Source organism: Vigna radiata, chromosome 6 (assembly GCF_000741045.1).
Source record: "Vigna radiata var. radiata cultivar VC1973A chromosome 6, Vradiata_ver6, whole genome shotgun sequence".
NCBI classification, from domain to species: Eukaryota; Viridiplantae; Streptophyta; class Magnoliopsida; order Fabales; family Fabaceae; genus Vigna; species Vigna radiata.
Window position 1 is genome coordinate 36167938 of NC_028356.1, and position 22798 is coordinate 36190735.

General features: G+C 31.9%; 3 protein-coding genes across 3 annotated transcripts in view; 1 reads left to right on the plus strand and 2 right to left on the minus strand.

Moving 5' to 3' along the window:
• The window catches only part of LOC106762923 (proteasome subunit alpha type-1-B), a 2850-nt gene extending 1679 nt beyond the window's left edge, over positions 1-1171 (minus strand). The window contains exon 1 of the mRNA XM_014647048.2: positions 719-1171. Within this exon, the coding sequence (XP_014502534.1) occupies positions 719-1069 (351 nt within the window). The 5' untranslated portion in view covers positions 1070-1171. The remainder of the gene's footprint in view (positions 1-718) is intronic.
• Positions 1172-12755: 11584 nt separating this feature from the next.
• On the plus strand, positions 12756-19271 carry LOC106764830 (auxilin-like protein 1). The gene is made up of 7 exons (XM_014649240.2): positions 12756-13498; positions 14346-17524; positions 17634-17731; positions 17813-17878; positions 17954-18043; positions 18269-18445; positions 19038-19271. The coding sequence occupies exons 1-7, from the start codon at positions 13140-13142 to the stop codon at positions 19071-19073; spliced, it is 4005 nt and encodes a 1334-aa protein (XP_014504726.1). The 5' UTR covers positions 12756-13139; the 3' UTR covers positions 19074-19271.
• Positions 19272-20166: 895 nt separating this feature from the next.
• On the minus strand, positions 20167-22531 carry LOC106763833 (dihydroflavonol 4-reductase). Its single transcript, XM_014647989.2, has 6 exons — positions 22354-22531; positions 21609-21778; positions 21129-21323; positions 20881-21040; positions 20563-20755; positions 20167-20442 (listed from the first exon to the last, which is right to left on the minus strand). The coding sequence occupies exons 1-6, from the start codon at positions 22469-22471 to the stop codon at positions 20259-20261; spliced, it is 1020 nt and encodes a 339-aa protein (XP_014503475.1). The 5' UTR covers positions 22472-22531; the 3' UTR covers positions 20167-20258.
• Between the last annotated feature and the right edge of the window lie 267 nt (positions 22532-22798).

Consider the following 22798-nt stretch of genomic DNA (forward strand, 5'->3'; position numbering starts at 1 on the left):
TATACATAGGGAAGGATCCAAACTTTAAGGGGTAGACAAAGTAGAGAGCAACCTTTGAGGGATAGTGTTCTGACGTTAAGCAGAGTTTATAAACATGAATAACTGTGACACAACTGCATGATTTGCAATGATGTAAACATGAATACTATCATCCTTCACACTGTAAGCAGAAACCTCCGTGGTACTTTGTACTACTTAAGTTTCCGACAGAAATAGAACCCAAAGCCTCTACCACACAAATTTGAAATACAGTAACAAACTGAAAGAGCAGCACACACAGCAAAACTTGAAGATGCTATAGCAAGATAGCAGGATGGCGACTATTCTAAATATTATCATTATAACATAAATCAGATAATTTATACTACACACCATAAAACATAAGAAAAAGAAACTCGCTATAAACAGTAAGTTATAGTTTACACAACGAATCACCATCAATTTAGGAACAATAGAAACAAAAACAGCAATGAAAAAAACATGACGATGAAACTAACAGACACTAGCAGTTTAATCGCATTCAAACGCAATTCACCAGTTTAATCCCATGACCTAAAATCGAAATTCAACAGCGAAACTCTAGAAGAGTCGTTTCAATTCTCACATAGATAGTAATTATCGAAGAAAAGCAAACCCTAGAAGTGTAGTTTCAATTCTCGCAGAGATAGTAATTATTGAAGAAAACAAAACCCTAAGTGGAAGGGAAGGGAATGAGGACCTGTGCCTTGTCGGCGAGTTGAACAACAAGTCTGCCTACAGGGAGAGGAGACTCGTAGGTGTAGTTATAGTTGATGCACTCGGATCGCATGTATCTGGATAGGACGCGGCCGTCGGCAGTGAGGCCGGCGATGGCGACGCCGATGTGGTTGTCGACCTTGAAGATCTTCTTCTGGTGCGAGGAGAGTTCGGAGTTGGCCTTGTTGACGCATGCGAGAACCACGTGCGTCTTGGATCGGAGACCGATCGCCGCCGAGCCCTGTTTCACCGCCTCCATCGCGTACTCCACCTGGAACAGTCGCCCCGCCGGGCTCCATGTCGTCACGTCTGTGTCGTACTGATTTCGGAACATTGTCGACTCAAAATCAAAACTAAAACCAAAACCTCTTCTTCTTCACTCTCTTTATTGCATCACCTTTCTTCTTTCTCAAGAACTCTTTCTCTCCTATTGTCCCTTCATTGTTTGACAAGAAAACCCACCTTTTACTGTTTAGCCCACAAACCCATTGGGTTACCACACATTAGACGGCCCAAAATAAAGATTGAAATTATGTAGTTTCCTCCTGCACCTCCAAACATTTTTTCTGCACTTCTAATATATAAAAATATTGTTTTTCTCATTTTAGGGTGTAGAATGTAAAATTGAAAAATAATTTATAAATTGCTTCAAATCTATTCTAAATAATTTACATTACCATTATAAATAATTAACTAAACTATAATTAACTATATTTTTAATAAACTAAAAAAGACTGAACTATTTAGTATAGTATTTATATTGTTCAAGAATTCAGTTTTAAAAAATTAAACTTATATCAATTAATTAATAACCAAACTGAATTTTGTATTCAATCGTTCTAAAACACATAAATAATGGATTCTATGATAGGTACGTAACTCACCAGAAAATTTTTAATATACTTAATATAATATCTAATAAAAATAAACTAATTTTTTATATTGAATCAATATTTTTTAGCAAGACTTTAATTATGTTTTAGTTTATTTAGATTAATTGAGAATGAAACAAAACTATAGTTTCGGTAGATAACCTTTTACGATGTGGCTTTGTCGTTTTCTTGATTTGAATATTTGAGAATATGAGTTGTGGAGTGTGATTGGAAGATGATTTGAAGGTGATCTTGGGGTCTTGGCTCTCTATTTATAATTTGTCTCATGACTTGAAAATTTGGTTAGTTGCTAAATATCTTTTAATAGATATTCTTAATTATTTTATATCTTTAATAAAATAAGATATATCATAACCGCTTATCATACTGTACAAACTAAATTATAACTAACTGTATTTTTAATAAACTAAAAAAGATTGAACTATTTAGTATAGAATTTATATTGTTCAAGAATTCAGTTTTAAAAAATTAAACTTATATCAATTAATTAATAATCAAACTGAATTTTGTATTCAATCGTTCTAAAAAACATAAATAATGGATTCTAGGATAGGTACGTGACTCACCAGAAAATGTTTAATATACTTACACTAGTGCAAAATTTTATAACAGACTTAGATTCGGCAGACTTAAATTTTAAGTCTGTTGTTGACCAACAGACTTAAATTTTAAGTTTGTTGTTTAAGTCTGTTGTTATCCAACAGACTTAGTTCTTTGTAAGTAAATAGGGCAGCGAATTTAAGTCTGTCATGACCATAACAGACTTAAATTTTTTTTTTTTTAATTATATTTGTTTAATCATGAAACAAAAACCTAAAATATAGAAAAGTTTCCAGAACAACATATATATTTCCAACTGTTCAATTCAAGTACATAATAAAAAGTTCCAAAATCAAAATAAATAATAAGATATCTAACTCAAAATTTGTAGTCTAAACAAAGTCTAACTTAAACTTTTAAGTTTAAACATAACTTAGCAACACCTAATAAAAACCTAATCTTCACATTGGAGGATATAACTTGCCCATTGATGTGTTATTTCGGCCATGGCCTCCTTTGATATTGGTGATGGATCATCGAACACCTAAAACAAACAATGTTATTATTTAAATAACTAACAAAACATATGATAAACAAATAAATTATAAAGTAACAATTAGAGATAATCAACTCAAACGACGTAAAGACAAATTCCAATTCAACACTCATTGAGAGATAAATTTAACCCTCATTTTTGGCCCAATATATTTTTCACTTGTTTATCTTATTTTATTACATAGGTCACTATTCTTTGTTCTTTTTTCTTCCTCTCATATCCCCACTCTAATTTAGGTAAATGTTTATTATCACTACATTTACTTTTTGGTAGTAACTTAAAAGAAATATTTTTAACTAAAAAGCAAATTCGTAGCATACACCATATCAAAAGTGTGGGAAATGTATATTTTTATAGTAAATACATTTAAGAATAAATTTCAATTATTAATAAAAATTTATCTAAATAAATACTTTTAAAAATACTCAAATTTACATAATAAAAAAAATAATAAAATCGTCCATCATGGACGAACGATATAAAAGTGTAAACAAATATATATTTTAACAATAAAATAGTCGGTCAATCATTTCACCCAAATATTTAATAGTGGAATATATCGAATTAATTATTATGCACGTTTTGATTTCGCGTGGACAAGTCAGAACATAGTATAATCTTTTCCCATGATCTTTTAAACAGTACAAGAAAATCCCCAAGAAAAATCATACTCACCAAATTTGCAACCTCCACTGTCTGCACACATTCCATCTAATTCTATTTAATATTCAAATACATCTAATGTTAATTCACTTTAACCGAAAGATACATTCCATCTAATTCTATTTAATATTTGAATCCATCTAACGTTAATTCACTTTAACCGAAAGATATTTCCAACACGGATAGCTATAAAATAATTTATTTTAACATTAATTTAAAGCTTTAATTTACATTGGTAAAATAAGAGAATAAATTAATCTTAATTGACATAGATAAAAAATATTCTTATTAATATTAATTGAAAAATTATAATTAATGTTAGTTAAGAAATTATAAGTTTTTATTTGATATAAGAAAACCTAAATAACATGAACTAAAACGTATAACACTATATATGGACGTTGATTGAAAAAAATTGTAGTTGACAGATACCATTTAATAAATATTGTTAATATTGATTCAAAAGAAAATCTAAATTGATTGATATGATCTTTAAAAATTATCTCCTATGATGATAATAGAAGACAAAAAAAATTCATTGCCATAAAACTAACGATGTTTAACCCGTCACATATTGATTTACTTGTGATTTTGGTAATATAAACAATTGAATTTCAGTGAAAAATATTTTTTAATTCTTACTAAAATACATATGACAGTTTGGTTTTTGTAAATATCTTGTCTACAAAGAAATCAATCTAATAAAAATCATATCAGACTAAGTCTAGTTTTGACAGGAGGAAGAGAGAACAATAGAAAGCGAAAAGACTAAAAAATGGGAAACAAGAACATCAACCATATGGGATTGCCCAAATTCATAACAATATCTTCACTGTTTGCAACTCATCACCGTCAAGTAGCCATTTCCACTCTCTTTCGAGATCTCGTTTTCATTTTTTTTCACTAATAGTGCTATTATTAACATCTCACTGGGTCATTTTTCATTTCCTATACCTAACCCTAATCTCTTATTGCATTCTATTACTCATGAATTTAACTCTAATTCAAAATACCTTTGGTCCTATCACCGAATAATCTAAATAGTTTGCCCTTTCTTCTTATCATTCCAACTACCCACCCTTTCACTTTCATAAGAAGATTTGTAATTTAAAACAGAGTACACACAACTTTCATGTAAAAAAAAAAAAAAAAACTTAGTTCATCGTACCTGTATGTCACTGAAATAAGGTTGTTATTGTTGAAGAAACGTTGTTGCAGAGCAGTGTAATGAGCAGGAGTGTAAAGGTTGAAAAAGTGAAAAATGTTTCCAGAGTTAAAAGTGAAGTGAGAATGAGCAAAGTAAAATGTTTCCAGAGTTAAAAGTGAAGTGAAAATGAGCAAGTAACTAGGTTCAGGTTAAAAAAGTTTTTTAAAAGTCTTTTTTAAGTCTCTTAAAAAAATTACAGATGTAAAAGTATTCAGTTATATCTTTTAGAAAATGAAGAGTCACATTTTTAAGTCTTTTAGAAAAGTAGTATATGTAAAAATACTAATTTAAGTCTTTTAGAAAATTAACAGTGGCGCATCTTTTAAGTCTGTTTTCTTGTGAACAGACTTAAATTCGCAGACTTAAAAGGTCTATTTTACACTAGTGTTAATATAATATCTAATAAAAATAAACTAATTTTTTATATTGAATCAATATTTTTTAGCCAGACTTTAATTATGTTTTAGTTTATTTAGATTAGTTGAGAATGAAACAAAACTATAGTAACATAATATCTTCAAAAACGACATTAGATTGATTTGTGTGAATACGAATTAAAACAAATAAAAAAAAAGTATTTAAAAATTAGATAAGATTGATACACGTAATTAGGTTGGGTTTTTCACAAAGTTATCCATCAAATTTACGTTTTAGGACAAAATGAAAATGGAGGAGCAATGGAAAATCATTGAACAGAAATAAAGATCCAATTTTCAAGAAGTTTAGTTTTTCTGAACTGAAGTAAACACTAGTATAACTAGTTATTAGTTAAAACGGATTAGGTTTTTAATATAAAATAATACAGTTAACTAATTAAGTTATTTTTACTCTATCCTAATAGCTAATTTTGATTTTGTATTTTCTAAACGCTACAAGATATATTACTAGAAAAACAATTATTGTGACAGCATTTACGTAGAATACGTGTAGGAAGGAAAGACATTTCTTTTACAAATTTCATGGATTAAAATAATTAATTTTAAAAGTGACTATAAAAATGTATTATATCAAATTGAACAAAATTATTCAAATCAAATATAATTTGGAGAAATTAGATTTTGTAAGATGATCGAAAAGGCATAAACAAAAAATATTATATGGAATAAGATAAAAGACTTTTTCTTCTTTGGATTACCTATAACTTTTACATATGTTCATTAGTTTTAAATTGATCATTTTATTTTACATTTCGTAAAACTGATTTTTGAATTACTTGTTTTGAAATAAGTTTTTCAAACTTTTTCGTAAAAATATTTTTACAACACGACATTTAGAATATATGAAATAATTAATTTTTTTAAAGTTGTGAATAGTGTTATGAAATTCCTCACACATAATTGTTTCGGGTATAGGATTGAAATCTCTTATTCAAAACAATATAAGTTGTCATGAAAATCGGATGGATTTTGTAATGGTCATTCATCATTCAAGTTACGTTGTTTGTTCTCATTCCTTCATGTCCAAGCCATGTTGGTGTCAAAGTTACTTTAACGCTCAAATTAGTAATATAACTTACCAGTTAACATAACAAGTGATGCTTATACATAACAATCCTAAAGTCACACCTGTGACCTTTATTTATAATAGTTGTAACGAATCTTTACCTCTCACTAGCTTAATAACGGTTCAATCACACCTTAATCTGCATTAGGGGCTTAATGAGTCATTATCACTGATAATTTGATCATATTGTTAGGTCATACTAGGCACAACTTAGGTTTGGGTGGGTGGTCTGGGTAGACGGCACAAGTGGGCGGCCAAGGAGGACAACTTAGGTAGAAAGCCTGGGTGTTCGGTTTGGGTAATGCTTGGTCCCTATGGAGACCGTATGATACACAAGCCCCCCAAGCCCGAGCACGATGTTATTATACGAAGGGGTTTTGCACATGCCACTCCTCATAAGGATGGATTCTCCGATTGACTTTTGTCTCTGTGTCCTCTTTGTTTGTTGATTAAAGTGAGTGGTTGGAAGACTAAAACAGATCGTGCCTTTTACGGCCGAGCCGGATAGGTTATTGCTCCTATTTAAGTGACATGTCATGGAGATCCACAATCGTCAATTTTTTGTGAGGCCAGCTGAGACTTCTATGGTGAAGGTCCACGGTTACCGACCTTCGGTGAGGCTAGCCGGGATTCCTTTGGTGAAAATCCACAGTTGTCGACCTTTAATGAGGTTGGCCAGGATTCCGTTGGTGACGATCCACGATCACTAACCTTTGATGAGGCCCGTTGAGATTCCTTTGGTGAAGATCCACAATCATGGAACTTCGGTGAGGTCAGTCGAGATTCCTTTGGTGAAGATGCACGGTCACCGACCTTAGATGAGGCTAATCGGGGTTCCTTTGGCGAAGATCCACAATCACCGACCTTCGGTAAGGTCGACCGAGATTTTTTTAGTGAAGATCCATGGTCACCGACTTTTGATGAGGCCGATTGAGATTCATTTGGCGAAGATCCAAGGTCACCGACCTTTGGTAAGGTCGGTCGGGATTCCTTTGGTGAAGATCCACTGCCACCAAACTTTGGTGAGACCAGTCGAGATTCCTTTGGTGAAGATCCATAATCGTCGACCTTCAATGAGGTCGACCAAGATTCTTACGAGACCTTGGGCAGTCGAGCAGTTGATGTTAAGGTACCACCGAACAGTTGAGGCTTAATAGTTTAGGTCCAACACTTGAGGCCAAGTTTGGCCAAGTACTTGTGATACCATGGTTGGCCGAGCAGTTGAGGCTAAGGTATGGCCGAAAAGTTGAGGACGAACACTTGAGGTCGAGTGTGGTCAAGTACTTATGAGGCCAATGATGGTCAAGCACTTAAGGCCAAGGTATGCCCAAACAATAGAGGCTAGTCAGTTTAGGCCGAGCACTTGAGGCCAAGTGTGGCTGAGTATCTGTGAAGCCATGGTTGGCTGAGCAGTTAAGGCCAAACAATTTAAGCCGAATAGCTTAAGTCGAACACTTGAGGCCAAGTGTGGCAAATACATTCGAAGCCATGGTTAGTTAAGAAGTTAAGGCCAAAATATGACCGAACAATCAAGGCCGAATAGTTTAGGTCGAACACTTGAGGCCAAGTGTGGTCGAGTACTTGTGAAGCCATGGTTGGATGAGCAGTTGAGGCCAAGGTATGGTCGAACAATAATGGTCGAACACTTGAGGTCATGCTTTTTTCGAGTACTAGGAAGGCCACGGGTGGGCGAGCAGCTAAGGCCATGGGTGGCTGAGCAGCTAAGGCCATTGGTGACCGAGCATTTTAGGCTGAACACTTGAGGCCAAGTACTTGTGAGGCCATGGTTGGTTGAGCAGTTGAGGCCAGTGTATGACCAAACTGTTTAGGCCGAACACTTGAGGTTAAGTGTGACCAAATACCTATAAAGCCACAATTGCTCAGACAGTTAAGACCAAGATATAACCGAATAATAAAGGCCGGATAGTTTAAGTGTGACTGAATACATCTAAAGCCATAATTGACCGAATAATATATAATCGAACAATTTAGATCGAACACTTGAGTTCAAGTTTGACCGATAACCTATAAGACCATAGGTGACGAGACACGTATAATCAATCTTATAAACTTTGGATTAAGAATATATTTTGAATGAATCTTTTTAAAAGTATAAACTATCATTAGTTTCTTTTTTAACATTTCATGAAGTATATTTTAAAATATATATTTCTATAAATTAATGATTTTAGCATTTGGCACACACATGCATGTGAACAATATTTATGTTATTTTGATTAAAAGAAAAGTGAAAGTGGCTTTGAGCTTTGCTGCTTTAGACATTGGAAACGACCAATGTTATCATTAATTTCAGATTCTCAAATACTCTTTTCTTGGTATCTTCTTCATTCATTAGCTTTATGACGTTGATTCATCATTATTGTGTATCCACTTTCTCAAATGTTTACAATTACAAGGAAAACAAAATTCACTTTACAATTACATCTAACTAGTTGGTTGGAATTTCCTCTGTTTTTGTTGTTGTCTTTTTATTTATTTACTTTTTTTATTTAGGTAGCTGCATGTTATGTTCTTTGGAATTGCATTATTCATGTGGAATGGTAGTTATGCCTTCCTTTATTGATTTCTGTGTTTTCTCAAAACTATCTTTAAATATAATTTATAAGGCAAATTGGTATAAAATGGAATTTATATTCTTTGTTTAGTTTTCCTTCTTCCACTTCTGAACATTAATTTTAATGTTTTAAAATATATTAATGTAAATTTATTTTAAAGAAAATAAAAAACTACATTATAAAAACTAATAGAAAATTTTTACTAAAAAAATTCCAAACTACTTTTTGAAAGTTTAGTTGTATCAAAACAAATATATATCATGTTGAAATAAGTGATTTTGGAAAAAAAATGTACATTTAAGTTGTGATGATATATTTATATGATAATAATATTTAGACAATATTTATTTGACAACATTTAAACAATGATTATGTATCAATATGTGATTGATCAAAAATTACTTCACAATCAACAATAATAATTATAAACATTATTGTAGACTAATTTTTGACCAATCAAAGATGGATATGTAATAAATGTTCAAATATTAATCAAAAAAATGTTATCTAAATATCATTATACTATTTGTATACAAACATTAAAAAATAATAAAAAAAAGACTAAAGGTAGCTTTAATTTTAGGCAAAATTGCAACATCATTTTCATCAAGCTTGTCTAACCAATTAATCAATAGCTAACATATCACATTGTTTCATGAAATGCCAAGAAAATTAGTACAACAGACTTATTATATTTTAAATATTTTTGATTTATTTAACATGAACTTTAGTTTTATTAATATAAATAAAAAGGTATATTTTTAAAATAAATTAAAAAAATATTAATATTTTCTCATCAATACCTTTATTCCTGGTATAGTTTTTCTTTCTAATTGGGTGCCAATAATTACACTTTTGATCAGGTATTGCAGACTCTTGTGACTTATAAATGTTTCCCAAAAAAGAAAAATAATTCTTTCCAATATCCTTTTAATATATATTTCTACAATTTATACGCGTTTAAATGTTTGTATCCGAAACTACGCTGAAATAAAAACATTATATTTAGATAACTCACTTATGAATAGATCAGCATAAGTAAACTGAAATATAACATTAATTATACCGATCGAGTTATATATTTGTAAGTGTTATATATATATATATATATAAAAGTAATATAAAAAAATACAATTTATTAGATGATGGGATGGTCAAAATTTTTAAATGAAAATGGTTTTCAGTTCTAAGTTTATGTAAACGGGTCGTTTCTTAATAAGTCAATTGGTAATTTTAACGTTAGACACCATTATTATAATAAATGTATCTATAAGTAAAATACATTTTTTAATTATGATTAAATTAATTGTAATTAAAACATTAATTATATTTACTTATTATAAATTTAAGACTTTAATGTAATAAGACATATATAACATTAAACATAGTATATTTAATAAGTAATTATCTCTTTGACAAATAACTATCAATTCGATTTAGAATTTAAAAATGAAAACCTAAAAATAATTTTGTAAGAAATTGTTTAAATGGTATTAAAAGATTAAAAATAAGAAAAAATGTGAATTAATTTGATTATTCAAAATATTAACTATATTCATTATTTAAACATTTATTAACGCGTATTCATTTAATTGTTTGTGAATTTAAATGTATTATGTATTAAGAAACTAAGTAGTTATCCATGAAGTCTTTTTCAAAATAATGTATCACAAGAATACTTATTCAATATGGTAATTATTGTAATATTTAAAATAGTAATAGATTATTGAATACCATGTGCATGCAAAACAAGGTATAGTAATAAGACAACAGTGTATGCACTGTTTCCTATGAATTTGAATACTCAACTAAATTAAAAACCATTTTATAAAATACTTTATGTCCCACTTATAAATTCTTTCGGTAAATCATTAAATTATACAATAAAATTAAACACGCAATCAATAAATATTTAATTATCTATCTCATCAAATTTATTACTCATCAATGTTGTTATAATTATATACTCAACATTTACAGTGTATAATTAATATTGCTGTACGGTTTTGCACTGTTACACCACGTATTACAAAAATACAATCATAAAAAATTCAAATATTCTCTATGTTTTAATTTTGTAATTTTGATTTTTCACATTCTTTTGGAAAAAAGGTAAAGCTTTTACATATTATAATTTTTTATTTTCGTCAAAGTTTTTCTACACTTTTTCGTATTTTTTTAACAATGTAACATTTTTTATACAAATATATAAATCTTAAATAGCTAAATACATGCTGATGTAATTTTTAAATAAAAACTAAATATATTTTTAGTTTTTAAATGTAAAATTATAACTTTTTTTTATATTTAGTCTCTAAAATAATATACAAATATTTTTATGACTCAACAACTTTAAATTATTTTTATATTTAATGTTTTACATTATATTTGAGTTGGGTCAAAATAATTTAACATATTTAAATTAAGATAATTATATTTATTTATTTATAAAGTTTAAAAGCTTAAGATAAAAACTAATTAAATTTTCTGTATTAAAACTTAGAAACTTAAAATTTATTTAACCTTCTAGATAAATTAACATTAATTAATTTTATTAAAAAAGAAAAGAAAAAAACAAGAAAATGTCCGTGTTTGTGTCCATTGACAATGAATAATGAAATGACTAGGTAGCGACAGCTGTACTCAGCAAGCAACTTAAGAAACCATACCAACTCTCATCTATAAAATCCCGTTCAATGAACAGAGCCCTTCTTTTGTAAAATCTCAAAACTACCCTTTATATGTTAAGGGCATCACTGGAAGGATCTTGATATCCAAGAGGGTTTAGATATATTCATATTTATATTTTTCTATTCCAAGTATTAATTAAATATTAAAAAAGTAGAAATTATAATAAAATTAAACATAATATTATAAGAACTTAATGTCAAAATAATACATTTTTAAAATATCAAATGTTAATACACAAACTATAATTGTATATATTTTAAATTAAAACATTATATAACAATTATATAAAGATTAGAAAAAATTAGAAGGATAAAAATGTGTTTCAAAAATAAGTTATAAATTAAAATTAATATAAATTTGATAAATTATTCAATGAGCCAAATGTATTTAAGAATTTAAAATAAAAAACCATAAAAAATAATAAATATTCATATAAATTACATTGGTTAAATATTTTAATCTCAAAATTAGCAAATATTCTGTATTTTTAGTAATAAATGCTATTAAATATGTAGTTTGATCAAATGTTAAATTCATTGAAAATTATATAAAAATTAAAATTAGTTCATTTTTAATTATTTGATACAATTTAATTTCTTAATTTTAGAAATATGTAAATTTAATTATTTTAATCAAATTTTTTTATGTTTAATAAATATTTTAAATATATTTTAAGATAATATTTAAATTATTTATACTATTTGATACATTTGATTAATAAAATTAAATTTATGTTTGTTCTAAACATTATGAATTAAATTATTCTAAAGTTTAAAAGAGAAATTAATTTTAATTTTCATTAAAAATTAAGAAAAAACATATTTAATTATTTATTAAAAATTATTTTTATATAGTATTCATATAAAATAAAAATAAAATATTTTATTATTTAGTTTAAAATAAAGGGTTAAATACGATTTTGGTTTTAGTCCATTTTCAAATTAAGGTATAATTTAGTCCTTCAACTTTAGAAAACTCTGGTTTTAGTCCTTTTTACCAAATTTTTTTAACTTTATTTGTTGTTTCAAGCACGTTTCATTATAGCATTTGGATTGTTTACACTGTTTGACACATTTTTGCTTCAATGTTAATTAAGAAACACGTTTGAAACAGCAAATAAAGTTAAAAAAAAAATTGGTAAAAAAACTAAAACGAGAGTTTTCTAAAGTTGAATGACTAAATTGTACCTTAATTTAAAAATAGACTAAAAGCAAAATTACCCTGAAATATAGGGACTAAAAACATATTTAACCCTAAAATAAAACATAGTTTTTAGGAGAAAAAAAAGTTTAACTCCAAACTCACAAATTAAGATGTCTTACCTCACTTTTTGCTTGAAGTTCCAAAACTATCCCTTAATGACGTTATATAGTACTGACTGGACTCTGAACTATTCCACGGCAAAACGACAACACAGGAGACATACCCTTGTTTCCTAAAAATATTTATGACATTTACCTGCTCCTCCAGTCACCCGTGGACCTACCGATCACACCGCCCAGAGTCAGAGGAGAACAGCTCCGAGTTAGAGACCGAAACAGCCGGTTGCAAGTGCCTGCCCCACACGTTGATCGTGTTTTTTCGACGGTTACACTGCGATTTTTTTTTCCCTCTCATTCCGTTGGAATAAAAACTCTTCTCACTCATTTTTCTTTCTCTCACAAGTTTTTCTTCTTCTTGTGTCTCTGACTCTTACTGAACAAGTTTCGCAAAGTCAGAGAAACAGCGCAAGCAAGAAGAATAAGGAGAAGAACTTCGCCGTCGACGTCTCCGTCATGGAGTTCGGAACTGCCGCCGCGACTCTCACGAAGAAGCTCTCTAACGGCTACGGCATCTCCGGAAGATCGGCGTACGACGGCGTTTTCGCCGCTCCAATCAAGCTCCGAGCTCCGACTTTCTCCTCTCAATTCGAGGATTACCGCGAGATTTTCGGCGCCGCCGGAGCTTCGCTCGGTTCCTCTATTCCGATTCTGGAACTTCCGGAACTCAACGACAGCAAGAAAAAGATCGACGACGTTGGGCGCTCGAGGGTCGATTACTCGATGGTCTTCAGTGGGTTTGGGAGTCTAGACACTGCCGTTCCTTTCGAGGAGTTAGTGGCTGAGCCTGTGGAGAAAGATAGCTTCGCTATACGGTGAGTTTGCTTGCCGAGTTTTTCTTTTTTCTAACTTTTTGTTAGGGTTTTAACTTAATGTGACTTGGAATGGTGAATTTGCTTGAGTGTTGGTGTTTTGCTTGGAATCCAGATTCGATTCGAGAATATTTGTTTTTTGAACCTGGCCTTGCTTCTGCATCCTTTCTATTTTGACCGCTCTGTCGGTCATGTGAGTTCTTTCTGTGAGAAGAGAAACTGCATTTTCTTTTGTTATGTTTATTTATTTAATTACTTGTTGTGCTCTCGAACAAGTGAGTGGTGGGCAAAGGTAATAATACCTTACTTTTTAGTCACTTAAGAAAAAAACGAATCAATGGGAATCTAGTGTCTTGCGGAACTGGTTGAGCCCTTTTGGCATTCCTTTTACTCTACTTCACCAGTGGAGGAGAACTTATAGGTTAAGGTTTATGGTAGATTTATAATTTTAAAATTTGGAATTGGAGCCGGGAATCGGAATCTAGACAACTTTTCAAATACAACTACTTGAAATATACGAATCAATTTTTGGTTGCAAAGGGAAGCTAGCGTATGGCATCACGATCTTACTAATAGGGTTTTGTACTCGTTAAATGTGAATTTATGCTTGTATTGTACAATATTTGGTGCACATTTATATGATATTTAGAAAAATTCCCAACAAGGGGCCTTGGATGTGAATATTAATCAAATTCATAAATTGGTATTTGTGGGAGGATGGAGATCTTTGGAAAAATTGCTATATTGTGCAAATCTATTATGTAGCATCGGTATCTAACCAAGTTCTCAGAGGCTGCTTAGGACGGCGATGTTAACATTAATTGTTTTCCTGGCATTTATTATTCTGTAGGAGTAAGATCAAAGGAGAAAACCAATATTTCCAGCAAGAGCTTAATACTTGTTCGAAGGAAATTCCAGTGAAATCATGGTCATCCAATGATGCCAAAAGGGTCAATATGTCTTATCATAAAGTTAACCAAGGAAGTGAAAATGGAACAGGTGGGACAACACATATAGCTCAACTCCAGGCTGTCCCTGCTTACACTCGATTAATCGAAGAAGTCAAGCCAATGAAGATAAACAGAGCTAATAAGTCTATACCAGTAGCACAAGATACTGGTAGCGAGGGAATAAAAGAAGCTGCACATTCTACCAATTCGTATACTAGTGCTTCACCTGATAATTCTAAGCAACAGTCTTCCACCAACAATGGCGTAAAAGTTAAAAATAGATCTGGTTCCATTGATCTGTTTTTTGATGCATGTGAGATCAGTAATGGAACGAATCATGTCAAAGTTCCTCGATCAGAGACTACAGAATCTAACTTAAATAAACAAAAAGGATATGCTCTGAAATCAACTCCAATCAAATTCGAGGCATCTAAAAGTAGCTTATCCGAAGGTGTTGCTGGTGCTGATTCGCCACCATACTCAGATGATATGTTAGACTCTAATTCAGAGGTAGCTGCTTCTGTAGCTGCTTTAAGAAAGGCAATGGAAGAGGCTCAAGCAAGAATGAAGGTTGCAAAAGAATTGATGAGAAGAAAGAAAGAAGGTTTTCCTGATCGTGTGAAACGTAAGTCTAACATTGAATTGAAAGCTGATGGGAAAAGAGAGGCTAAAGTCACTCATAGAACAACGAAACTTGATGCAAAGCTAACATTAAGAGAAAAGGATACTTCTCTAAATTCTTCTTCTGAGGCAGGGAGGTCAACAATGAGAATAGAGAAAGCGAGGCCAGATCTGGGGACAAAAGAAACCTGTTGTGCTGAAGAAGTTGTACGCGAAACACCGAAGATGAAATCAGATAAAGCAAAACATGAGAAAGAGGTTGAACAAAAAGAATCAAATGATAAGGGAAAAATACTTGAGCAGAAAGAGGCAGAAAATAACAAGAAAGAGCAGTACTTTAATAAAACAGATAGGAATACCCCTGAAAAACCTGAAGAATCTGATGAAAAAATAGAAATGGTTAGGGAATATTGGGGGCTGGAGAATAATGAAGAGAAGGTTCATGCAGACCATGAAGCAAGTGCATATGTAGAACTTGTCCAGGAAACTAAACATAGGAGTCAAAAGGTAGTAGATGAGACAAAACTGATTCAGGACGTATTTGAAAATGGTTTAATGGACAATGGTCCTAAGGTTAATGAAAATGGGAAAGTTGAGAATCGGGTTAAATCTTTTTATAAACCGGAAGACTATGGAAGCAATGTCGGTGGGCAAGGGTTAATAGAAGGTAATGGGAAAAAAGTTGCTGGTGAGCCAGAAGATGGCAACAAATGTGAAGGGTCCTTTGAGCTGGAAGAATGCAAAATAAATTTGAGAGCTGCTCAGGAACTGCGAGAGGCTGAGAAGAATATTACTGAAGAGCTAAAAGTAAGTGAGAATAAAGTTGACGTGTTCATTGAGCTGGAAGAATGTCAACTGGCAGAAATTCTGGAGCCACTTGACAATGAGAGTGTGTGCAGTCAACATGCCGAAAATTTGACAAGTATGGAGGAAGCGACAGAGAACTTTGGGTGTTTAGAGGACAGAAAGAAAATAAATGATTCTGGTTTTCTGGATATCAGTCAAGACAATGAACATTCCTGTCAGAGAGAAGCCAGAGAAGCCACTGGTAATACCTTTGGTAGTATCTATGTGCAGGAGGAAATCGTGGACCATATTCATAGTAAGAAAAGTAAATTGAATGGAGAGGACATGGTTCTAGATGCCCAAGCAAGTGAGAATGGATTTGAAGGAGCCGCTCAACTGATGGATGGAAATACGAGGGAAAGGACAGATAACAAGGAGACAGTTGAAGTTATTAGAGTGACTCTATCTGATCCTTGTTGCGAGGAGGTAAAAGCAGAGAAAGCTGGCAATACCACAGAAACCAGTTCAAGCTACGAGCCAGATGAAACTGAGAAGTTGAACAAAACTCAAGCAGCTGATATAATCACTGAAAATGAGGAAACTTTGGAAGTAAATCTAGCGGTTCATTCATATGATGAGGTAGATGTTGTATCGGAAGCAAGTAGTGCTTCATTTCAACAAGAGAGATATGAAGAAACAGACCCCGTTCAGGAGACAAGTGATTTCCGTGATAAACATACAGATGAGACTTATTCCTTCACTCAAGTTGCCGTTGAACTAAACGAAGCAGACAATCAAATACAAAATATATTTGAAAAAGAGACTTCCGAAGGTGCTGCTAGAAACAGTGGTGACACTGACATAAAGGCTAGGCAAAACATAGATCAATGCTGGGAAAAGTCAGAAAATTACTGCAATCTGGAAATGCCTGTTGAAGACACAACTCCTGAGTCTGTTGAAATCTGCAAGGATGCAAAGGAGACTAGAGATGCATTAAAGGAAGATTTGGATGAGAATAGGTCTAATTCCTCTAATGGGGAAAATTTGTATGACAATGAAGACATTATAGATGAATCCCAGATACCTAGTACATCTGATTGGAAATCAAGTCCCTTCAAAGAAGTAGAGAAGGTTGAATCAAGTCACATCAATATAAGGGAGAGTAATCAAGTATCCGCAATGGAAGAGAAGGGAGCAAATGACAACTTGCATAAGGAAGAGCAGGAAAAGGAGCACCTCAAAAAACTCGATGCAGCAAAAGAGAGGGAAAGAGAAAGAGAAAAGGAGAAATTAGCTGTAGAAAGAGCAATTCGTGAAGCACGTGAAAGGGCTTTTGCTGATGCCAGAGAAAGGGCGGCAGTAGAGAGAGCTGCTGCAGAAGCACGTCAGAAAAACATTTCTGATGGACGAGAAAGGCTAGGAAAAACCAATAGTCAGGTAAATGAGAAGACCCCAGCTGAGAAGGCTGCTATGGAGGCAAAACTTAAAGCTGAGCGTGCTGCTGTGGAGAGAGCAACTGCAGAGGCACGGGCACGGGCCCTAGAAAGGGCACTTTCTGAGAGAGCTGCCTCTGATGCAAGAAATAAGTCTGATAAACCTGCTGCAGGCTTTGTGGCTTCCCGTGATAATGCAATGAAGCAAAACTTCCATTCAAGATCTTTCAGCCATGTTGGTATGTAATGTTAACATGCTCTGATTGCGCTGTAGTATCATATATTCTTTATTTATGTGCTTTCTGTTTAAATTTTTATTGATTCTGTACAAATTGTATTTTCCTGAAGTTCGTGATTCTACTGATGTACTTGATGGAGCTAATGGCGATTCTGCTCAGAGATGTAAGGCTAGGTTTGAGAGGCATCAGAGAATAGGGGAACGCGTGGTATGGTTCCTGGTTTTGCCAAATATCTCTTGTACAAATTAAGTTGTCAAATTGTTTGCTCATTCTTTGTTTTGGATGCAGGCACATGCTCTTGCAGAAAAGAATATGCGTGACCGGCTTGTGCAGAAGGAGCAAGAGGAGAGAAATGTAATTTTTCTATCAAGTTTTTGCGATTCCCATGTTTCCCATTTTGCCTTACAAAATCTTCTTTTTTTTTGGCAGAGGGTAGCAGAAGTTCTTGATGCTGATGTTAAAAGATGGTCAAGTGGAAAAACAGGAAACTTGAGGGCATTGCTTTCTACATTACAATATGTATGTGTAAACATCCTAACTTTGTTTAAGCTCTGTGCATATTTTGTGACGGTTATGCCATGATAGATAAGAACTTCCCATTTATATAATTGTTTTCCTATACTCAACTAATCACTTTAAACTAGGGAAAATAAAGACACAAAAATATATCGTTTTTGAAAGCACTCAGTTGTTTCAAGACCTGGAGGAAATTTTCGTTTACTCGTTATCAAATGTCTTATGCAGATTCTTGGCCCCGACAGTGGTTGGCAACCGATTCCTTTGACAGATGTAGTAACCACCCCTGCAGTAAAGAAAGCTTATCGTAAAGCTACTCTTTTTGTGCATCCCGACAAGCTGCAGCAGCGGGGAGCAAGCATTCAACAAAAGTACATCTGCGAGAAGGTTTTTGATCTTCTAAAGGTTTGGCCTTCGTTTGTTCTTTTTAGTTCTTAACTAACAATTCTGTTGATACCATGGTTTCAACCTACAATCTTAATATACACTTCTAGGTTCTAAATGGGGTTCCCTTGCACCTTTTTTACTACATAATATATGTAGTTGGAATTGGGATTTTGAATCTTTCCATGGTACTTTTACTAACATGAGACCTGACTTTGTTAATAACATTTAATATATGATATCGTTTCCATGTAATATAAAATAAATTTTCTTGAAGCAAAACTATTATTTTAATTTATGTTTTCTAAAATGTATACAATCATATTCATGTGCAAAATCTAATTTTATACTGTAACATAACTTGGCTACCATAATCAGTCTAAAACATTAATTACATCAGACATTCCTTTTTATCATTTAAATTGTAGTAAAATCATCTCAATAAATTCACAGGCTAAAACAAAATTATTTTTCTCTTGTTTCCTGGTTGAGCTAAGACACATTGTCACTGTTAGGAATCAGACGACCAGTTTTGTAAACGATATCTTTCTTACTGGAGCAGTATTCAAATCTATGAATGCATGTTTCTGAATTTTTGTTTAATTGTCCCCAGGAAGCTTGGAACAGATTTAACATGGAAGAACGATAAACAGTGCTTATTGCTGGGTTGTCTGATGATTGAAGTGCATTATTACTATTGTATGAAAAGTAGTCTCAAAAATCAGCAAATATGCATGGTCTGCAAGTGGAACTGTATTGTATAGCTCAACATCTATTGTACTACATTTTATTTTTTAGTTCCACCAATTCCAGGCCTTTAATTAATTATAGAATAATTTATCCAAAAGATAGCTGGCTGATTAGCAAAGTAACAGTAGTCTTGGCTGAATCAGTCTCAACCCCATTTTCATATATCAAATTTGAAAAATGTTTTCACAGTATAAACATGCTAGAAACTATTCTGGATTTTATTAGAACATCTGTTTCTCTCAATTTCCAAGTCACAGAACTTGTCTACCCAAATTGACAGAAATATTTCTCGGGAGAGCTGCTTATGAAAGTGTGTTGGATGGAATAAATTACTGTGTTTGGAGGAAATAAATGGTTATCAGAAAGTTAATATTATAAATCGATATAAAGGTAATTTATTGAATAATTGTGATGTATTGAAAAATAGGTAACCTATTAAAAATTGAAGAAGTTAGTTATATAGCTAGTTTTACTTATGAAAGCAAGTAAATGAAATTAAATCTTGAAAAAGAATTATATCAAATTAATGACAGAAAAATCTGTTTGGTTATTGATAGTTTGATAAAGACATTCTAAGAGAATTTAGAATAGTTGTAAATACAAGTGTTTAATAAGATATTTTTAAGAGTTATAATCAACAACATTGATGATACTAATATTTATTATAGATCAATACACATTTTTGTATAAAATGTGTCTTTATATGTTGATGTATTTTGGTTTTTCTTTTCTTTTATGAGCGTATTTTGGTTTTTCTTATTGAGAATAAATTTTATGTATGAAAAATGTCCTTGTTGAATAGTTGTATTATCTCTTCCGTTGCATTGTTTAAGTGTCAAAGTGTTGATGCTTAAACTTAGTAAAAAGGTTTGAATACATACTTTTCAACATGGTTCTTGGCTTTTAAAGCAGAATCTAAATTAAGATTTTACAAGATGATGGCTTACTACCTGACCTTGTTGAATTAACTTTTTACTAAAACAGTATAAATATAACAGCAAAAAGAACTTTATTAAAATTATGACGAAAGATGGAATCTTGAAAATACATATTTATTCCGAACAACACAGAGATAAAAGCATAATTATTTATGCATGGTGCCATTAACTGGGGTTTGAGCAGGATCAGGAAGAAGCCCTTTTTCTCTGCAGGTCTCAACAGCTCCTGTGAACATATCCTCCAAGATGTACTGAAATTTGAAGCCCATGTCTGTGATCTTCTTAGAAGAAAATCTAATAATTTCCAATTCATCTGGAATATCCTTGAACCTGCATCAGAATACGTATGAATCAATTATCATCTTAAGCAAAAGACAGTATTATCACTACTACTATAACATTCTCTGCATGCAGTTAACTGATGAAATGAGAAAAATTACAAAGTCTTACTTTGTGGGGATATTATACTGAGGGTATTTTTGATTTAGCAGTTTTGCAATGTCATGAATGGTTGCCTCATGTGAACAGCATATGTACCTCCCTTCTGCTTTTGGATTCTCAAACAAAAATATATGAGCAAGACAAAGGTCATCTAAGTGCACGAACTGCCCTTGTTTTATGATATGGTAATGCCCTTCATTCCCTGCTAATTAAAAACTAAGAATCATTCCAAGATAATAAAGTGTACATTGAAACCTATATTAATAAACGTATCAATCTTGCATCTAATTTTAGAAACTAAATATGAATAAGTTTTGGTGGTTTAACCTGTGATGAGTGAAAGAGCAGTGATTAGGCTTGGTGGCATTGTTGGCATAAGAAAGGGACCAACGACAAGAGGTGGAATGACAGAGACAAAGTCTATGTTATGCTCTTTGGCGAATTTCCAAGCTTCTTTCTCCGCCAGGGTTTTTGAAACAAAATACATCTACAGAGAAACATGGTGTAGAGTAGAATGATTCTTCTTCATGGTGTATGAACAAAGAAAACATGTAAGATAGATAGTAAGAACTAACCCAACCAGTCATTTTGACCCTTCTGCAGAACTCAACATCACTCCAACACTTCTCATCATAAACAGCCTTTGGTTGCTCAGCAACATCAACAGTTCCAGCTGAGGATGTGAAGACAATTCTTCGCACACTTTTCCCCTTCACGCATGCTTTCATGATATCTAGTAACCCCTTTATTGTCGGCTTTATCACTTCATTCTGCATTTCCACTCAATTTTTCTAACCATGTTACAACAACTTAATTCAACATTTTCACAACTATGGTAAAAATATATGTATAGATACAAAACCTCCATAAAATTCCACAAAACTGATTTTTTAATAATGGTTCTGATATGATATTAAAAGTAGACTTTAAATATAATTCAACCTTACAAAATCAATTTATAAAGTAAAATTTAGATCTACTTATACTATAAATTGATCTTATTTCTAGTCGTCGACACGTATATAAGAAATTCATAAGAATATATGTATAGATACCTCGGGGTCCTTGGATTCAAAATCCATGGGGGTTGCAACGTGGAAAACTCCTGTGCAGCCTTTAATGGCTTCGTCAAAGCTTCCCTCTTCACCAAGGTCAGCTTTCCACAGAGACAGTTTCGTCTTTGCACCTGGAAGTTCCACCAAATGCTTCACCTTCTTCATGTTTGCTGCAGGGTATGCATATATATCATAATTAGCATAAAACACTGTGATATATATGTCATATCTCCACTTTCATGTGTGTCTTTTTTTTTTTCAAGAGAAAGTTGAATTACATATAAAAAAACAGTCTTAAATTTATTGTGTAGTTAAGATTTTGGTTGAATCTGTCATGTTTTGTCATAATTCACTTTCAATATTATAAAAAAATTTAGGTTTATGATTGTCTCTTTTTTAAGATTTTCTACGCGAGACCAAATATTCATCAATAAATTTAAGTTATTTTTAGTAAATCCTCTTTAGTTGTTCAAATTTATAAGATCTTATTTACGAACATTCCAAGTTAGATCTATGGCGAGATGAAAAAACCATAACAGGACCAGAATTTCAAGCTTTGTAATTTGAAAACATGGTGTAATCTTCTGAAGGACCTATGAGAGTATAAGAGCAAATTAATGAGTTGGATTTAGAGTTAATTAAAACTATGTAATATTATTAAGGATTTAGCAAAATTTCATACAGTTGTCCTAATTCTTATAAATAAATAAATAAATAAATAAATAAAGGGAAGTAAGAATAAGACCTGGGTCGCGTACGGTGGCTCGAACCGTGTAGCCACGCTCCATTAGCCTCATCACAAGCCATGATCCTATGAAACCCGAAGCTCCGGTAACGCAAACGGATTCGGACCTTGAACTCATTTTTTTATTTTATTTTATTTCTATCTTTGTTTTTAAGGTTGAATATGAAATTGAAGAGAGTGTATGAAAATGAATATGGTTTTATAGAAGCAACTGGGGAAAGTGGAGTGAGGTAGATGTCTGAATTTGAGTTGGAATTAGTGTACAAAATTTAAGAAAAAAAAAATCCTTTTAACAATTTTTTTTTTATAACATTTATGTAATAATTTGTGATTGGTCTGTTTTCAGATATTATATATTTTATGGTCAAAAAATTATTAAAAATAGTTATAAAAAATGTGAAGATAAAAAAAAATTAATATGGTTTTGTTTGGTATATATAGAATT